At 43.3% G+C, this 19,872-nt stretch overlaps 2 protein-coding genes and 1 pseudogene across 5 annotated transcripts in view; 1 reads left to right on the top strand and 2 right to left on the bottom strand.

The window, feature by feature from the left end:
• LOC139383965 (protein phosphatase 1A-like) overlaps window positions 1-1,631 on the bottom strand; it is a 36,809-nt gene extending 35,178 nt beyond the window's left edge. Inside the window, exon 1 of one of the 3 annotated variants that reach the window (XM_071128588.1) lies at window positions 1,332-1,631. In XM_071128588.1, coding sequence (XP_070984689.1) covers window positions 1,332-1,448 — 117 coding nt within the window. In that variant the 5' untranslated portion in view covers window positions 1,449-1,631. The remainder of the gene's footprint in view (window positions 1-1,331) is intronic. The other 2 variants (XM_071128591.1, XM_071128589.1) reach the window with 2 other exon arrangements.
• On the top strand, window positions 1,005-15,223 carry LOC139383966 (dehydrogenase/reductase (SDR family) member 7). Of its 2 annotated transcripts, XM_071128593.1 has the most exons (8): window positions 1,005-1,253; window positions 1,557-1,657; window positions 2,867-3,019; window positions 3,212-3,318; window positions 6,448-6,687; window positions 6,790-6,912; window positions 7,172-7,387; window positions 8,682-9,898. In XM_071128593.1, exons 4-8 carry the CDS (start codon window positions 3,289-3,291, stop codon window positions 8,727-8,729), a joined length of 657 nt encoding a protein of 218 aa, XP_070984694.1. In that variant the 5' UTR covers window positions 1,005-1,253; window positions 1,557-1,657; window positions 2,867-3,019; window positions 3,212-3,288; the 3' UTR covers window positions 8,730-9,898. The 2 variants fall into 2 exon arrangements, with proteins under 2 accessions (XP_070984694.1, XP_070984693.1); XM_071128592.1 differs by lacking the exons at window positions 1,005-1,253; window positions 1,557-1,657 and adding an exon at window positions 2,029-2,287 and having other exon boundaries at window positions 8,682-15,223.
• LOC139383967 (pecanex-like protein 4) lies at window positions 9,814-19,079 on the bottom strand (annotated as a pseudogene).
• Between the last annotated feature and the right edge of the window lie 793 nt (window positions 19,080-19,872).

The raw sequence follows: 19,872 nt of genomic DNA, 5'->3' as shown, positions 1-19,872 counted from the left end.
ATTTCTTTAGAATTCAAGGAACACTTAACCAGCATGGCTACCACAGAATTCTCCAACGATATGCCATCCCATCTGGTATGCGCTTCATGGGACTATCATTTGTTTTTCAACAGGACAATGAACCAACACACCTCCAGGCTGTGTAAGGGCTATTTCCTTCAAGACTGTTGGAAAAGCATTCCAGGTGAAGCTGGTTGAGAGAATTCAATGCTGTCAAGGCAAAGAGTAGCTACTTTGAAGAATTTAAAATATATTTAGATTTGTTAAACAATTTTTTGGGTTACTACATCATTCCATATGTGTTATGTCATAGTAGTGAGGACCTCAAAACTACTCCACAATGTAGAAAATAGTAAAATAAAGAAAAACCCTGGAATGAGTAGATGTGTCAACTTTTGACTGGTAACTAACTTACTGTAGGTATCATACTAATTTGGCTGTCCCGGATTTACGTTTACTATGTTACCTCTAGTCTATGCGACCAGTCTGCAAAAATAGGTGACTAATGTAAACTAAATATTTGTCTCACTACACTAGCTATGAACGTCTATAGCTACCAATGAAGATCTAACGTTATCTGGTAAACGAGCTATGTTATAGGTGTTGGCCATTGATTGCATGAGTTCATTACAAAACAGTCAGTACTGCAAAAACCTAGCTAATCCATCCAGCTAGCTAGCTTCCTAGTAAGGTCCCAAGCCAACGTCCACTACTAGTTAAGTGTTGTTCTTGTGTGGTTAGGTAGCTAACGTGAACTAAAAACATTACAATATACAGTGTAGCTAGCTAACGTTAGCTAGCTATCTTGGTGTTTTAATGATGTTGGCTACCTAACTGGTTTAGCAATCTGTTAAATAGTTAACTAGCAACCAACATAGCTAGCTGGCAATATTTGTTAGGTAACGTTAATTAACGTTCGCTAGCTAAGTCTGCTGGTAAACTGGTATTAGCTACGTCACAATAACACGCTAACACTAGTTAACTAGTCATCGGCTTACTAAGTCAATGACCGAGCCAGGGCTAGTTAAATTTCTAGAACAAGAAAAACTTTCACGAAATTACCAACAATGTTTTGAACAGCGTTTATTAGTTGGCTAACTAGCTAACTCATATCCTCCGGCGGCAATATGACAATTAAAATAGAACATTGCGTCGTTGTGGGCCTCGGCCCCAAGAACCTCAAGCGTTCACATAACGTTAGCATTGACAGGCCTTCACTCCCTCACGGACTCATCGCGCTGCCCCCAATGCTAGTGAGTATGGCTAATCGCAAATGTTAACGGACTAACTTGGTAGACAGTTTCTTACAGGCACAAACAAATGTGACTTACCAAAATCAGAAAGAGCTGTTTTGAAAGTGTAAAGACAAGCAGAAGCTGCGACAGAAACACCAACAAGATTGATAGTTTGTGGGTAACGTTAGCTAGCACCTCTACCCCTCTGTACATTAATTTGTGAAAGTGCGGAACTCCCTGTTCTAAGTAAACCAGGGATACATTACTTTCTCATTTGGCGACGTAAAGTATATTTCAAATGTACCTCCTTTAAACCTTTAGGCCGGAGCTGTTGAGGCCAAATAGCGTCAAGCCGAAAGCCCCAGCCTCTTCACTTGACAGACAGCTTACAACAGGAATCGAAAAAGACCCGGATGTTGCAGGTTGCGTACTTGAAAGCATTACATCATTCCTGTGAGGCAGTCAGTGGTTGATATCCTCTAGCAGTGGTTGATATGCATGTCATATCAAAACAAAAACCCATACATGGATTAAACATTGTAAAGGCAAATACAGAATTAACAAAAACAAAAATAGATTTCGTAAGGAAATAGCTGTAGCCAATCTTATTTTTCTCACTATTTTTCGCACTACATTTCTTTGTCACATTATCCTTTATCACTCTCTGTCTCTATTAAAGCGCCACAGTGCGCCAAATATCAGCATGAACACTGTCTATTTATCCTGACATGTATTTCTAAATTCTAAATCTGTCTTTAATATCTTCTAATTGAGTAAACTGTAACCGGGAAGTGTTTTCGTTTCTATTAATAGTCGCTTCCGGGTTATTTACGTTTTTATTACAGCGTTTTATTCTAACGCTGGAGAGCAGATAACTGTTGTTCTTGTACTGTGACTTTCATAACATTTTCACACAAGCCAGAAGACTATGGATTTGGGCGTGACATTGCTCACAGGAATTGCACTTTGCTTGCTTGTACAGTTTGTGTGCTTCTTATTTGCGGACGCTGACTTGACCTTACTATGGGCAACCTTGTTTGGGAGCAAGCCAGGTAACATACCTGTCCCTTAATTAACTTGTATTGACCAATAACTCAAGGCAGTCGTCACAATGTGGCAATGTACGAGGAGTCAATATTTCAATACAGACTGTAACACGTTGCTCTCACTTGTATATCTACATTGTTTCAGTGCTGTTCCATGTTGAAGAATCCATCCAATGTAACACAAAGGTTGTTTTGATGACACGTTCTGTATTCTGAGCACCAAGCAGACGTTGACCTCTCATGATCTCCTTCAGATTTGAACAGCAATGTCCACACAATGTTGCAAAACAGCAATGATATGGAACATCTGGAGATCCAGAGAGGTCCGACTACAGAATTTGTCATATAAACAAAATGTATCTTTGTATTACATTGGTTGCTTGCCCTCAAGGGCCAATAGGAGGATATTACAACAACGTGGAAGGACCTATTCTGTTATAGTTGGAGAAACCAGGTGATAGTGAATATGACCGCTACAACTGTATGGCACAATATGACTGTTCACCACCCTCCACAAACAAGGTTGTAGTACTGTTTCTCAGTATTTGCTGTGAAAAGTAACACAATCTGCTGCTTGTTTTCTAGAGACCAAGTTGAAAGGACTGGTGGTGTGGGTCACAGGAGCGTCCAGTGGCATAGGGGAGGAGCTGGCTTACCAACTAGCTGGATGTGGGTCTCGTCTGATTCTATCTGCTCGCCGTGTGGATCAGTTGGATAGGGTGAAACTTCACTGTTTGGGTGAGGATGATAGTTCTCTCGTCTAATGAAAACAGTATTCTCTCGCACACAATTAGGTTAATTTTCTTTACTGTTAAGAATGCTAAATTACATAGCCTACTGCTTCAGTGCAGTCACAGTAGTAAGTGTGATTTTATACACCTAGCCCTTTAATTTGCAGACCGTTAACATTTTTCATTTTTCTTTCCCAAGAGCGCTCCAACTTGAAAGATAAGGATATTCTTGTTCTTCCACTTGATTTGCTGGAGAGAGCATCCCATGAGGCAAAAATGAAAACTGCTATCCAGCACTTTGGCAATGTAAGACCACTACACATGATAATTTGTAATAACTCTCCCTTATCGCTCTTTATTTTATTGGGATTTTAAGTTAGTTCAATTTAATTCAGTGTTTGACCATTTCCAATTGATTAACCACTCAATATAGATGGAAGAAGTAACCAGGCATTAGTCATGTCGGACAGGGGTTCCCAAACATTTTCACTCTGGGGGGGGGCGGGGGTATGTATGCAAGGTATGCAATGACTAACATGACAAGAGGAACTGATGATTCACTACCGAATTTTGAAATTGCACCTTGTGCGTTCAGTTTGAAGCTGGACTGAGTTCCTTGAAATTGTTTTGTGTGTGTATGTGTCTATCTATCTATGTATGTCTATGTGTATATATATATATATATATATATATATATATGTCTATGTATATATATATATATATATATATATGTATATGTGTATATATATATATATATGTATATGTGTATATATATATATATATATATATATGTCTATGTATATGTGTATATATATATATATATATATATATATGTCTATGTATGTGTATATATGTATATACACACACACACACTATATATATACACACACACACACTATATATATATGTATGTGTGTATATATATATATATATATGTGTGTGTATATATATATATATATATGTATGTGTATACATGTGTGTATATATATATATATGTGTATGTGTATACATGTGTATATATATATATATATACACACACACACTACTGTTCAAAAGTTTAGGGTCACTTAGAAATGTCCTTGTTTTTGAAAGAAAAGCAATTTTTTTGTCCATTAAAATAACATCAAATTTATCCAATAATCCAAGTTTATCATTTTAAAAGGCTAATTGATCATTAGAAAACCCATTTGCAATTATGTTTGCACAGCTGAAAACTGTTGTACTGATTAAAGAAGCAATAAAACTGGGTTTCTTTAGACTAGTTGAGTTTCTGTATCATCAGCATTTGTGGGTTCGATTACAGGCTCAAAATGGCCAGAAACAAATAACTTTCTTCTGAAACTCATCAGTCTATTCTTGTTCTGAGAAATGAAGGCTATTCCATGTGAGAAATTGCCAAGAAACTGAAGATCTCACACAACGCTGTGAAATACTCCCTTCACAGAACAGAGCAAACTGGCCCTAACCAGAATAGAAAGAGTGGTAGGCCCCAGTGCACAACTAAGCAAGAGGACAAGTACATTAGTGTCTAGTTTGAGAAACAGATGCCTCACAAGTCCTCAACTGGCAGCTTCATTAAATAGTACCTGCAAAACACCAGTCAACAGTGAAGAGGCGACTCCGTGATGCTGGCCTTCTAGTCAGAGTTCTTCTGTCCAGTGTCTGTGTTGTTTTCTTTTGCCTATCTTAAGCTTTTCTTTTTTTTGGCCAGTCTGAGATATGGCTTTCTCTTTGCAACTCTGCTTAGAAGGCCAGCATCCCGGAGTCACCTCTTCACTGTTGACATTGAGACTGGTGTTTTGTGGGTCCTATTTAATGAGGCTGCCAGTTGAGGACTTGTGAGGCATCTGTTCTCAAACTAGACACTAATTTCAAACCCTTCTTACTGCGTTTGAGCCAATCAGTTGTGTTGTGACAAGGTTGGGGTGGTATACATTAGATAGCCCAAGTCCATATTTTGGCAAGAACAGCTCAAATAAGCAAAGAGAAACGACAGTCCATCATAACTTTAAGACATGAAGGTCAGTCAATCCGGAAAATCTCAAGAACTTTGAAAGTTTCTTCAAGTGCAGTCGCAAAAACCACCAAGCGCTATGATGAAACTGGCTCTCAAGAAGACCGCCAACAGGAAAGGAAGAGACACAGAATTACCTCTGCTGCAGAGGATACGTTCATTAGAGTTACCAGCCTCAGAAATTGCAGTTTAAATAAATGCTTAACACAGTTCAAGTAACAGACCCATCTCAACATCAACTGTTCAGAGGAGACTGCGTGAATCAGGCCTTTATGGTCAAATTGCTGCAAAGAAACCACTACTAAAGGATACCAATAATAAGAAGAGACTTGCTTGGGCCAAGAAACACAAGCAATGGACATTAGACCGGTGGAAACCTGTCCTTTGGTCTGATGAGTCCAAATTTGAGATTTTTGGTTCCAACCGCCGTGTCTTTGTGAGATGCAGAGTAGGTGAACGGAAGATCTCTGCATGTGTGGTTCCCACTGTGGCTTGACCCCCTGCTGACCCCCTCAGTTTGGGAACCACTGATGTAGGACATCATTTCTTTGCATTTACTTAATAGTCTAACCAGACTGGCCTTATTTATAAGACAATACATTATATTCAACAGACATGCTCACTACTAGTCTGATTAATCATGCTGTAATACACAAATACTTGTTATATACAGCCTGAAACATTTGTGTGTAAAATTTTGTAAATGTTCCTTGCAGAATGTTAAATAAAATTACCTTTGAACTTACTCTACCGGTTGTCTCTGAGACAAAATGTCCACAGCAAAGTATTGTTTACCCAACTTTTTAGAGAGCCGGTAGGTATATTCTTTACTGAGGTGTGGATTGTTCTCCATCCTCCCCTGATTCAGAATATACCATTTTAATTCTACTGAACTATATACCTACCGGCTGTCTAAAAAGTAACTTATCCAATACTTTCCTGTGGATATTTTGTCTCAAATTTTGTGCAGCTGAAGGTCAAACCGCACAGACAACCAGTAGAGTAAGTTCACGTGTAATTTTATTCAATATTCTGGTTTGTAAAGAACATTTACTGTCAATGATTTTGTATACAAATGTTTCTTGCTGTATATACCAATTCATTGTGTATTACAGCCTGATTAATCAGACTAGCTTACTACCAACCAGCTCCCAAAGGCAAATTATGCACATGAAAATGCAGTTCAAGGCTAAGTCCAATATTAGCGCAGTCTTATTAGACGTGTTCTCTTATTCTGAGACATGAGGTTGTTTCCACTTGGAATCTGTGTTTTGATTATACCTTTGGCAGAAATGTTCACAACCAAGTCTTGATTTTGTTACCAGTGTATCATGAATTCAATAAATTCCTTTGAAGAATAAGATAATTGGTGATACATGGCTTGCTTTGTTCCGGTCTCTCTCTGCACTATGCCCATTTAGATTGACATCCTGGTTAACAATGGTGGCCGAAGCCAGCGTTCTCTGTGCCTGGAGACCAGTGTGGATGTGTACCAGGCGCTGATGGAGCTCAACTTCCTGGGCACAGTGTCACTTACCAAGCAGGTGTTGCCCCACATGACGCAGCGAGGGTCGGGCAGTGTAGTTACTGTAAGCAGTGTGGTCGGCCTGGCTGGGGCACCTCTGGCAACCGGATACTCTGCCAGTAAACACGCTCTTCAGGTGAGATCAATCATGGGCCACCCTCTGCCCGTTTGTAGTTGTACAACATCTAGATAGATAGATTGATTAAAATCTTGAGATGACAATCTACTTTTTCCACAGGGCTTCTTCAATTCTCTTCGAACAGAGCTGACTGAATACCCAAGGATACTCATCAGCACAGTATGTCCAGGGCCTGTACAGTCACAGATAGTCCAGAATGCTTTCACAGAAGAAGTGGGAAAGGTGGGTTTTGCTTCCAAATTGTGAATATTTATTCACATTGATTTTTTTTCACATTATTGCTGAATTCATTCTTAATTTTACATCTTACGTTGCAATTGCATCACATTTTGTTATTGTCAAGATGTCACAAACGCATTCATGGGAAAGCCATTGGTCTTTCAAATAATTGTCATTAAAGTATGATTTAACTTCCGTTGAACTGAACATTTTTGTACGAGTGTTGACATTAATTTCCTGTCTTATCCCCTCCGTATCTAAGGCCATTCCCACTGCTGGGGACCAGCAACACAAGATGGTCACTAGTCGTTGTGTGCGTCTCATCCTGGTGGGTATAGCCAATGGCACCAAGGAGATGTGGATTGCCCAGCAGCCCTTTCTGCTGTTCTACTATGTGTGGCAGTATGCTCCCACCTGGGCCTGGTTCATCACTGATGTGCTGGGCAGGAAGAGGGTGCAGAACTTCAAGGCTGGCCTGGTTAGTATTGGTTTTCTGTAGGTCTCACAACATGATTTTGCTGAAGAATGTGTTTTCTGAGCTGCATACTATATATTGTTACAGTTTTGCCGATTAGAATGATCATAACTTAGAGCTCAGTGTATTCCATAGAGCAGTGTTTCCCAACTCCAGTACCCCCAACAGTACACACTTTTGTTGTAGCCCCGGACAAGCACACCTGATTCAACTTGTCAACGAATCAAGTCCTCAATGAGTTGAATCAGGTGAGTTTGTCTGGGGCTACATCAAAAATGTGTACTGTTGGGTGTACACAAGGACGAGTTGGGTGAAACGCACTAGGCCAGGGATGGGCAACTCCAGTTCTCTGGGCTGGAGTGATGTCACACTTTCCCTCCCATCCCTAGCAAACACAGCTGATTAAACTAATTGCATTCTAAACTGAAGATCATGATTATTGCAGTCGGGTGTGTTAGATGGGGATGGGGCAAAAGTGACACCAATCAGACCCTAGAGGACTGGAATTGCCCATCCCTGCACTAGGCATCGTTTATGCATGGCCTTGCTTTCACATTTTAAGGTTAACCTTGCCTTTCTAGGCCAGGAATAAGGGGACACTAACCGTGTGAACAGTCAAATACTTGAGTAAAGCAGACTCTATTTAGAGCTGTCTCTTAACAGCTAGGGGGCTCAGCTGTTACTGACCTTGCTTCAGCCTGATAAAGAGAAGGGGTGGCCACACTGGCCAGGGTATAGCAGTGGGCATGACTGCTTCCCAGTGGCAGTGACTGACTTCTACGTCTGGTGGCCTCTGCTGGACAGCTGAGGGCCACGCAGAAAGGTCATTTTCTGACTGACCAGACATTTGTGTCAGGATTTGAATGGACAATGTCGCCCAACCACTGTGGTTTAGTTGTGTGTAGGAATGCTCAAGGTTTGGTCAATATATTAAAACAATTATACAAAGGAGAGAAAATACAGACTGAGGAAAGGCAAAGGTAACTTAGTGAGTTTGCAGGTTTTCATTCTTCATCTGTCAATGAACAGTATTTGAAATCTAGACACCTAAAACAGACAATGAAGCAAGATCGGCCTCAGAACATAGGATATATATGGATAAAGTAGAATCAGTCACCTGTCATTAAACTGAGATATGACCTATTCCCACATCATCCTGTTGACAAGTCCATGTTCTGATGCCTTAACTTCTTGAGTGACAGAGCGTCTCCCCAGAATGTAAAATGTTTATATTTTGCCTGTGATGCAGATTTTTAACAGTCGAAAAACAACTTTAAAATTAAGCTTTGTTTTACAGGACGCAGACTCTGCGTACTTCACAAAGCCAAAGCCCAAGTCTTCCTGAAAGGCATTCCAAATGCTTGAGCTCCACCTTGAAATGGGTGAACTTGAACCTGGAAGCAATTGTCTCATTTTTAGCTGTCTTAAAACATTTTCCTTTCAGCTCTCTTCACAAAGCAGAAGAATAGGGATGAGGGTGGAAATAGAGACATTGAAGATTTTTCTCTAGCCTATGAAATTAGGATGTGTCCAGGCTGACTCAGTTGATGGGGAAAAAAGTATTTCAGAATAAGGAGGAACATTAAATTGATTGTCTGATAGGTGGAGTATAATTAATGCACTCCCCACAGATCTGTGATGAATGTCTATAGCACTGACCAATCTCCAGTAAACAATAGCCTATCAGGTTTCTTTGAAAACGTTAAGTGTATATACAATTACACACCAGTATGTACAAGAGAACATTAGTTAGTCTTAAAAACAAGAACTGTAAACAAAATTATAGCAAAATGAAGACCAACCGAAAGGCACATCCTTGTATTTAACACTGAATAATCATTTTAAAATCAACATTTTTGTCCCATTTTGCCTTTGGGAGCATTACATAACTGTATTTGAGGGAAAACAATTACTAAATAAGTTTATCATGAAATTGGCACTGTGACTGTCCACGATTAAATTTCATTTACACATGATACAATTGTTTTTTCCAGAATGATACATGTATTCTGAATAATTATATCCCATGTAAATGTTTTCTCCAGAAAGCTGATATTTAGTTGTTTGAACTAGTACCACACCTTTGGTAATGTCGCTCCTGCATGAATGAAACCATTTGTTTTAATCTGCCTTCCAGGTACTTTCCTAAGATACCCTTGTGCAGGGGTAGGCGACTAGATTCACTTGTAAACTGCAAATTGACCACTAAGCCCAAAAGAGATTGAATTTAGCAAAAAATGATTTCATACATTGAGACATGAGCACCTTTGTAGAAACACTTTTTGTCACAAACTAAAATCCCCCAAATACATTGAATCTTGTATTTTACAAAACTGCGGGCCAGTATTGGCTCACATATACAGGTCACAACATTGGGCTTACCCAGTGACAAAGTTAGGCAAACACGAGGCAGGGTGGGTATAGGGAAGTCAGTGAAGATGGCGTATCCCAACAAGGGGTTGAGGTTCGAAGCAGGGGAGGTGCAGGGGGACAGAGGAGTAGATGGGGTACCCCCGGGGGGGGGGGGGGGGGGGGTCGGCTGCCTGGACAGTGAGGTTCTTCAGCATGATGGGGTGGGCCTGGTTGCTGTAGTGCTCCTCATCATCGTTGGTGGCGTAGAGCAGGCCCCAGGACAGGTTAGCCCACTGGCCACGCACCACCACCTCATTCGGACGGCCTACCTGAACCAGCCCTGTGTAAGTGCTCTGTGGAGACAGAGACAGGCAGGTAGAGGTTACTTACTGTACTGACCACTAGCTCAGTTTAAAATACACACACCCCAAAGATAAGATAACCACACAAAACACTCTATATAAACAAACAATTTTTAAGCAATGTTAATAGTTCATCAGTTGTTTGTTGGGTTACTTTAGTGAGAACCCTGTGAGTTAGTAAGGTAACAGAAACACAGGTGTAGTGTGGTTACCAGGGTGAGGTCATGGCCCGGTGAGAAGAGGGTTTCTCCTGTAGGACACAGTCCTGCCAGCCTCTGTCAGCCACCAGGACGATGTACCAGTCCCTCTCATACTCCTCCAGTGTGCTGAACAGCTCCTCAAGACTCTCTATTGGCCCCAGACTCACCTGATCAAACAGCAGCTTGAAACTGTACCTGCAGGTAAATAGATCAGTTACAGGTACAAGCTTTGGATAGCAACATTTAATATGTGTAACACACATCCAGTATATACGTTTTAGATTCCATATGTTGGGTTGCAGCTACACCCATGTTTCACCCCTTCCCTCTTTACCTGAAAGCCTTAAGTGCAAGCTGGTCAAGTTCTTTGTTTTCAGAGAGCCACTCCAGCCCCTCTGTCCAAGGCACGTCCCCACAGTAGACCCTGTAGACATAGCTGGGGCTGGTAAAGGCAGACTCTGTCCCCAGGGAGATGAGGCATGACCGGTCCCTCAGCTCCTCATCCTCCTTCAGGGCTTTGGCCACATCTTCCAAAGCCTTGTCTTGAATGGACAGCGCCAACTTCCCCAGAGTGAACCGAAACCACTCAGGGAACAAAAGCATAGGGCTGCTGCAACCGGGATGATAAGGGGGATGTCCTCCACCCAGGGGGCAGACTGAACAGCTCAGTGTGGGGGCAGCTAAAGTTAGCATGGGCCAAGATGCCGGAGGACTCTGTGGGGGGTACTTCAGGGTTCCTGCCCTTGTCCACAGCCAGGAGCCCCAGAGCCTGGAGGGACGAGAGGGCCATGTTTTCAAACCTACTGCCCATCTCCATAGAGCCTGGCAGTGAGGGACTGGTGTGGAGCACTGTGTCCCCCAGCTGGGCCTCCGTACTTACCAGCACCACTGTCCTCCTGGCTGGCTGAGCCCCAAACAGGTCATCCTCATCTGACCAGTCACCGGAGGTCGTCAAACTGGAGCTGTCCCGTCTAAACTTGAGAGAGGAGACGGACTCCACCATAACAGCCTCTGAAGGCTGGGTGACAGTTGACTGGCCAAGATGGGAGGGCTGGAACTTACTTTCCTTTCCCGGTGTCCCCAGTAAAAGTCTTATGTCTCTGGACAGAGTTCCTCAGCAGCAGCTACACCAGGGCCTTCAGGAAGTCATCCTGGACTTCCTCAGGTCATGCGAGCACATTTCGGGCATCAGAGTAGATGCGGACAGGCAGGGCAGCACATGGGGTGAGGGCGTTACCCAAGTGCAGGTTTAACCCCTGGTTGAGACCAAGCCGCTCAAAGCCCCCTCAAACACCTCATCCACCCCCCGAGCTTCCACTGTATGGCACGACGTGTCCTGCAGCTCCAGACCCTGAAACAAAATGGTCAAATGAGTTCACCACAAATGAGCGATTCAAACACATAACCATTAATGAACCAGTACCTTGATGTTGACTGTGCAGTAGCCATATCCTCTCTCCAAGATCATGAACCAAACCATGCGGTGTCCTGGAAGCAACCCAGGAAGTGGAAGCCAGGAGCCAGAGAACCTTCAGAAGGAAGGAAAAAAATCAAATGTAGGCCTATCAGCTTCTTCATACACTTATCCACAGCTAAGATTTCGGGTAAGGCTGATTCCATTATGCATCATGTCCCTATTCATAGCATATTCTCATCGCAACCTTTGAGTGGTGTTATACTTGGTCACAGTCATCCCAGTGGTAAATTATTATTATAGGACATGCAGTCAAGAGATGCTATCCTCTGGGGGCTGAAGATGAGAAAGCTTGGAGTATATACATAGATAAGTTCCCCCTGGTCACAGAACCCTTTCATTTTGCATCAGTAGTGAGTCTTTTCGGCTGTGGATAACTTGGCTGTCGGATTAATTTACCATTTCAGTTGTAGAGGAAGGTCATGATACAGTTTAAACTGGCTGACTGCACAGATCTAAATAGTGAATTCCTTATATTCCTCGGCTTTCCATTAGTCTCTAAATATTAATTTCTCACATGGGAGTAGACTTGGGGAATTTGTACGAGGGGGCATTTCATTTTTGGTCGACAGAGGGGCGAGCGGACAGACATTTTTAGTGAAGTTGTAGTGGCAGAGCGATGGTTGCTTTCGTTTAAGTTTGACTAGTGTTCAAAGATAATGTCATATCCTAAAGCGCCGTCTCGGAATAGTCACCGACGCTGCCTCGCAATGGGAAATGACACGCTGTGCGTTCTCCACTCCCGCTCAATGCTCACTGATGCACAGCCGCCAATGTCACAGAAGGGGCAAAGGGAGAGAAAAAAGAACACTACACTACAAACTCTCCTCTTTCTACTGGGTATAGCATGCCCAACAAGCGCTTAGCCTAAATTAAACATCACAGCTCAGGCACCCCCAGTTAGCCAAGAAAACAAAATTGAGTGATGACATTACTATAGCAATTTCTGTTTCTGTTTTGAGTAGTCAATAAATAATTAAGCTTGTACTTGCTCAGTTTCTTCCTTGCCCCCCCTCCTGACAGCAAATAGAGCACTGAACACATTTTTTGGAAGAAGCTCTGGCTGGCTTTAGAGTATTATGAGGTTAATGGTGTTGAAACATTTGGATGTAATGAATACAGATCAGAACGATTTTATTCGGGTCACTTCTCGGGAATCACAACTGGATCCTGCAAGCTGACATTACTGCCGGTGTCTCTACTGAGCAACTCACAACAACATTCCTCTTAATATGAAACCATAAGAGGCTCCCCCGCCCGGCTCTTTCATCTGCATACATTCACTGCTCGACCAATCTAAAAGTTCACTGTCACTGCGATTGAGTCAACATACACAGTAAGTAATAAAACAACCATGAGGACACGGAGCTGGAACACTGAGTGCACTATGGTGTTCTGTTCTAACTGCTTGTGGTTGGAAAATTAATGGCTTCTCCCAACAATAGGGGTTAAAGATTAAACTGAAAACATATGCCTAACACCTAATGCAGTATGTAATGTATACTGTAAAGTGTGGGTAAATAAGGAAGTCTGACAACGTTACTGCCGGTGTAAATGTAATGTTTACCTTACCATTATAATTTCATACATTGTACATAAGCTACAAAGTCATGTCTGGAAATTAAAGTTTCACTTCACCCAGTACCTGGAGTCGCAAGCCAAATAAAAAAGTAACAAGCCTCCCCGGTTTGAAGTGCAATCTCCACACAATGACAAAGCAAAAACAGGTTTAGATTTTTTTGCAAATGTATATTTTTTAAACATCACATTTACATAAGTATTCAGACCCTTTACTCAGTACACTGCCAAAATGTGCCTTTTGGCAGTGATTACAGCCTTGAGTCCTAGGGTATGACTCTACAAGCTTGGCACACCTGTATTCGGGGAGTTTCTCCCATTCTTCTCTGCAGATCCTCTCAAGCTCTGTCAGGTTGGATGGGAAGTGTTGCTGCAAAGCTATTTTCAGATCCTTCCAGAGATTTTCAATCGGGTTCAAGTTCGGGCTCTTGCTGGGCCACTCAAGGACATTCAGACACTTGTCCTGAAGCCTGCATTGTCTTGGCTTTATGCTTGGGGTCATTGTCCTGTTGGAAGGTGAACCTCCGCCCCAGTCGGAGGTCCTGAGTGCTCTGGAGCAGGTTTTCATCAAGGATCTCTGGCCTTTGCTCAATTCATCTTTCTCTTGATCCTGACTAGTCTCCCAGTCCTTGCTGCTGAAAAACATCCCCACAGCATGATGCTGCCGCCACCATGCTTCACCGTAGAGATGTGATTGCCCAGGTGTTGAGCGGTGCCTGGTTTCCGCCAGACGTGATGCTTGACATTCAGGCCAAAGAGTTCGATCTTGGTTTCATCAGACCAGAGAAAGAATCTTGTTTCATGGTCAGAGTCCTTTTAGGTGCCTATCGGCAAACTCCAAGCTAGCTGTAATGTGCCTTTTACTGAGCAGTGGCTTCCGTCTGGCCACTTTACCATAAAGAACTGATTGGTGGAGTGCTGCAGTGATGGTTGTCCTTCTGGTTGATTCCCCTCCATCTCCCCGCCACTGTGTTCTTGGGGACCTTCAATGCTACAGACATTTTTTGGTACCCTTCCCCAGATCTGTGTCTTGACACAATCTTGTCTCGGAGCTCTACAGACTTTCTTAGACCTTATGGCTTGGTTTTTGCTCTGACATGCACTGTCATCTGTGGGACCTTAAATAGACAGGTGTGTGCCTTTCCAAATCATGTCCAATCAATTTAATTTACCAAAGGTGGACTCCAATAAAGTTGTAAAAACATCAAGGATGATCAATAGAAACAGGATGCACCTGAGCTCAATTGAGTCATAGCAAAGTGTATGAATACTTTTAAAATTAAAAAACATACCTTATTTACATTAAATATACAAACATGTCTTAACCTGTTTTTTCTTTGTCATTATGGGTTATTGTGTGTAGATTTGGGGGGGGGGGGGGGGGGGGTTTCATTAATTTTAGAATAAGGTTGTAACAAAGTTAAGGGTTCTAAATACTTTCCGAATGCACTGTAAATGTGTCTGTGTGCAGAGAATCAGAGCAGGTGGTCAGTCCAGTTCAAGTGTTCAGCAGTCTGATGGTTTGTAGATAAACGGTCTCTGAGCTTGTCTCTAAGGGCCGGGCCATTACCATGGTAACGGTGGGATTCACATGTCTGACAGATTCTCCGACATACCTTTGCTAGTACCAATTGAGCAAGCTCAAACAAACATTGAACAACCTAGCGTGGCAACGTAAATAGCCAAGAAACACAAGGACAAAGTCACACTTCAGTAGACTTTTTGGTAAATTCGACCAACTTCTATAGTTGTGCGCTTCTAAAAATGTATATTTCAGTGCGCACAGCGCCCCAGGCACTGCTGCTGCACGCAAGTTGGGATATATGGGACTCTACATAGGTCTTTGTATAGAAATAAATCATTCTTATTTCTATGGTTCTTTGTGTGATTAGCTACCAGCTATGAAACAAAATTGCATAAAGACATTAAATAGCTATGGATGGATTTTTTGTTGTTGCTATAAATCACAACTCGCACATGCTCATACTTAAGCTTACTTTCTCAGTTCGTACGCATCTACTTATTGGCGCATATGCAAGTATAATGGTCACATCGTAGAGTCCTGAAATTCATTCAAAGCATCATGCTCTCCCCTTCCTCTTTGTAAATAAATTGGACTACAACCAACCAAATCTCAGCACACACAAATCACACTGCCCACAGCAGACTGTCAAGCCAGCATCGTTTCCCTGTCACTGGCTGTCGGCTGTTTAGCCGACAGCCAGTGCTAGTGGAAAACACTGCTCACCAATGAATTGTAGAAAATGCAAATAAGAAACAGGGGAAAATAACTAAAGAGTGACACCCACAAACGAAGTGATCCCCTGGTGAAGGTACTCCTCAGAGCAAAGGCCAGGCTCCCATTCATCTGCTGGTAGTAGATGGAATCTGGACAGAGGCAGGCGGTGCCCACGGGCCCAACCCAACTACGCTGAGGGAAGCCCAAAGGAAGATGGGCAGCAGAGGAGCAGAGATCATGGCAAACAGGAACACCACAGAGAGCAGCAGAGGACACAGGGAAGCGTTCAGGGCCAGGAGGGTCCCGGCCGACTGAAGCCGCTATTTCTTCTCAGTCCAGGAGGTCACCAGCAGGGTCAGGGCAAACTTCAGCTTGGACAGGAACTGGAGCAGCCTATCACTCAGCAGGCCCACCTGGGTTGACAAATGAAAGACAAAAACTTTGTGCATTTCTGGTTTTGGGAGATACTAAAGATTTAACCAGGACTTCAATTTCAATGTTCAACTTTAAATATGTTTTCGGAAAAAGATCATGCCTATGTCATGAATGCTGAAATGTGTTGTTACCAGAAGGAGCTGGACCCCTATGCCCATACTGTCCCACCCAGGCAGTCTGGTTTCCCCTGTAGCCAGCCTCACTGACACCACCATCTGAAACAGGGCATCCTCAAAGCTCTGCCACACCTGCACAACACAGAGACCCATTACTCAAATCAACATGACTTAAATCATATTGATAACAGAGGATCAATGGTCATGAAGTCACTGGAGAGAGAAACTCTGGTTGATTGATATACAGTACATGCTTATGTTATACATAAAATAATTAATGTGTACCATCCTGAAGGCTCGGGTGAATCCCACACTGAGAGAGGCTGTGTGGAGTTGCTGAACAGAGCCATCCAGCATCAGCAAAGCAATCATTGCAAAGGGAGACACTGCAATGTAAAACACAGTCACTGTTAAATATAATGTATTAAGATGCATGAATAGTATGTTTCAATAATGACAAAGCAATACTATATCGCAAGGTGAGCTCACTCAGATTGAGCAGCACCCTCCTGATGGCCCCAGCCACGGGGAGACCCCTTCTGCGCTGCTTGAACACCCGGACATTGGCCATTCCTCTTGGGTACAGTGGGTTGAGGAATACTCCTCCAAAAACATAGGCTCCCTGGATCTCTCCGAGAGCCCAGCAGAAAATGAAGAGGATGAGGAGGTAGCTTGAGGACCCCTGGCCAGGTTCTGGGGCTGAGAGGGACTGAGGAAGTGATGTAAGAGGCCTGCCTCAGCCATGGCCTCCAGCAGTAGCCCCAGGTAGAGCAGCATCTCCCTGCAGCACAACTGCCAGCCAAACCAGCGGGGAGTGGCAGAGGATGCCCCCCTACGCCATCCACTGTCGCCACGGGTCACCCTGGGCCCTCCTCTACAATGTGCCCCAAATTGTCTGAGATCTAAACTAAGCAGAAACCCCATGGCCATGGAGAAGACGACCACACCCACGGTGGACGGGATGAAGAAGGTACAAACAGTGACACATGCAGATATGGCGAACATCCCCAGCAACCTTTAGGAAGGACAGAGAGCACAGAATCATAGGCGCTCACACAGGCATATGGTAAAGAGCTCAAGGAACTACATCAGTGACTTAAGTATAATCAGACAGCATCTAAATGTTGACAAAAAAACAACTGATGTAGCAAGCAAAATAAACCTAAGGTTACTGGACATGGGAGAGCAGCCCAAACCGAACACCAGTGCCTGCTCCATGCCCCAAAGGAGGAGGGCGTCCAGAGGTGACAGCATGCCCAGCGCCAACAGCAGAGGCCGGACCAGGAACACCACATGAAGAACCTGACTGGTTAGCTGGAACTCTGGTACTGGATCTGTAAATCTGGACACCAGCATAGGGAAAAAAACAAGCAAATCACAAAATGTAAGCAATCCTATCAAAATATCCATAAGTTTCAAAACAGTCATTAAGACCAATTTTGTTATTTCTTACCTATCAGCAAGGTCCACAGCTATGAAAGTTAATATGTAGAGTGGTCGGATGAGTGGGATGATCTCATAGGTGTCCTGTGCCTGGAATGTGGCCATCTCTGCGGCCGTGTTGATGATAAGGGAGTACTCTGCCGTACAGTCACCCAGCTCAGGACAAAGACCACAAAGGCTACACCCACACTGCCGTAGAGTGTAGTTAACCTGCCCAGGAGCACATACCATGTTCCCAGGCCACAGAGGGTCCCCGCCAGCATGGTGTGGAGCACCACGTTCAGCCCAAACCTCTTCCCTGGGGCGATGAACCTCACTGTCTCTGGGGCTACACAGTTGGTGAACTCCACCTCCTCCTCATCAGCCAGGATGTTGGGCACTCCCAACCTCTCCACCGTGCCATTCCTGCGGGCTGCATACAGTGCCAGGGCCTGGACACACACTGCTGCCCCAAGCATGAGCATAGCAGACAGCACGGCAGCGTGGAGCTCCTCCTGCAGCTGGCACAGCAGCGTGCCAATGCCACCCAACAGCCATGGTGTCAAGAACAAGACCGCCTGGTTGACATAGATATAAGGCGGGGTGCAGTAGCCCAACTTCAAGCACGGACCCCCCAGCACCATCTGAGGGAAACGCTTCCAGAACTCCTGCTTGTATTCATTGAGCAAGGGCACATCTGGTCCCATCCTGACCATGCCCTAGGGTGGTGCAGGTCATCTTTCTGGGGCTGCAGTTAGCATCCGTGTCATCCTATAGGACAAGATCAAAGAGGTAGCTTGATCTATGTCTGCCACAAAAGGAATGCTGCTTGCAGGATTTATTTTTATTTTTAATTATACAAACTCCATCGAAAACCTACTTAACATCAGTAATGTATAATTGTCAACAGGTTTGCTAGGTATGTTTTCAACTGCTGTCAAAGAGCTGGCTGCCTGGGTGCGTCAGTCACCCACGCACGGATGACTAAGTTCGTAGTCAGGTCAATAACATTGCAAAGCTACACTAGTACATGTTGTATAAACTGACCTTGACTAAAACATGTAAACAGTAATGGCTAGCTAACGTTATCGCAGCAAGGTTGCAAAGAAAACATAAATACAAGCTAGCAGCATAACATACGCTAGCTGCATTCATATATATGGGATGGCTAGCTAGCTACTGAGGCGATTGTCAGAAATAACGTTTGTGGAAAAAAATAATTAGCTAGCTACATTAAATTTAGCTATCTAGCTAACATTAACTAGCTAACTTACCTATTGTACCTTTGAATGGAGAGATAGGATATCCTTTAAATTAAGCGGCTGTCTTATTAATTTTCGAAAGTATAGCAATTAGTTTAGATACAAAAATTCTGTCTTAAATGTGTTGTTCCCAGTGAGCAACGATAGCTAGCTAACATTTGAGGCTAGAAAATAATCAAAACAATAAGTGCGCTCCAACTAGGTTCGGCAAAATTTGCACTTTGTGACAAACCAGTCAAACTCAGCCTACCCATCAATTTCCACCCCGCTCTTCTTCTTCTTCTTCTTCTTCTTCTTCTTCTTCTTTTTCGTGGTTTAAAGGCGTTTGGCATCCAATAAATGTTGCATTACCGCCACCAGCTAGACTGGGGCATAAATCTCTTATACCTTGAGTGGGAAAAGGGGGAAAAAAATAAAATACTGTGTAATCTAACCCTATTCCAATATTTAAACCCATCTAGTCCTAGCTCAGGCCAACAGCCTGGAAGGATGGGACACCACCACTCAACTGTAACTCTTTTGAAGTCAAATCTCGTACATCCAAATACTTCCCCGCAGCTGCCACCACAAGCTCTATTTTTTTGCGGTACAGTTGATAACCATTGCTATGTATGCTACAAAGCCAATCTTACTGAAGCATATATCACTCGTTGGCCTATCCCTCTGTACTGGCACAGATCTACCACTCACACGAATCCTTTCAGAATCCCTCCCCATTGACCCATCTTCCGCTACTTTCTTCACTGCCTCAGCATATGGACACCCTCTCCATTACTCCAACCCTGGTACACTCAACCTGCCTCTCTCGCACCAGACACTTCTGATCCCCAGCCCCATGGGCACCCCTACAATTAACACATACTGCTTCTTTCCCCAATACTTCACATTCTTTTCTCTTGTGACCTTCTGCTCACCCCACTCACCAGATGGGACTATCTAAAAACATTTCTATACAGCTATTATCGAAAGTGATTTTTTTGTAGCAAGTTAGGAGAATTTAGGCAGCAGGAGAATTAAATTAAGATTATGAAAAGGGTTCGTTTAAAAA

Source organism: Oncorhynchus clarkii, chromosome 25 (assembly GCF_045791955.1).
Source record: "Oncorhynchus clarkii lewisi isolate Uvic-CL-2024 chromosome 25, UVic_Ocla_1.0, whole genome shotgun sequence".
Classification (NCBI taxonomy): domain Eukaryota; kingdom Metazoa; phylum Chordata; class Actinopteri; order Salmoniformes; family Salmonidae; genus Oncorhynchus; species Oncorhynchus clarkii.
Note: the sequence above shows the minus strand (reverse complement) of the source record. Positions and strands in the feature narration are given on the sequence as shown.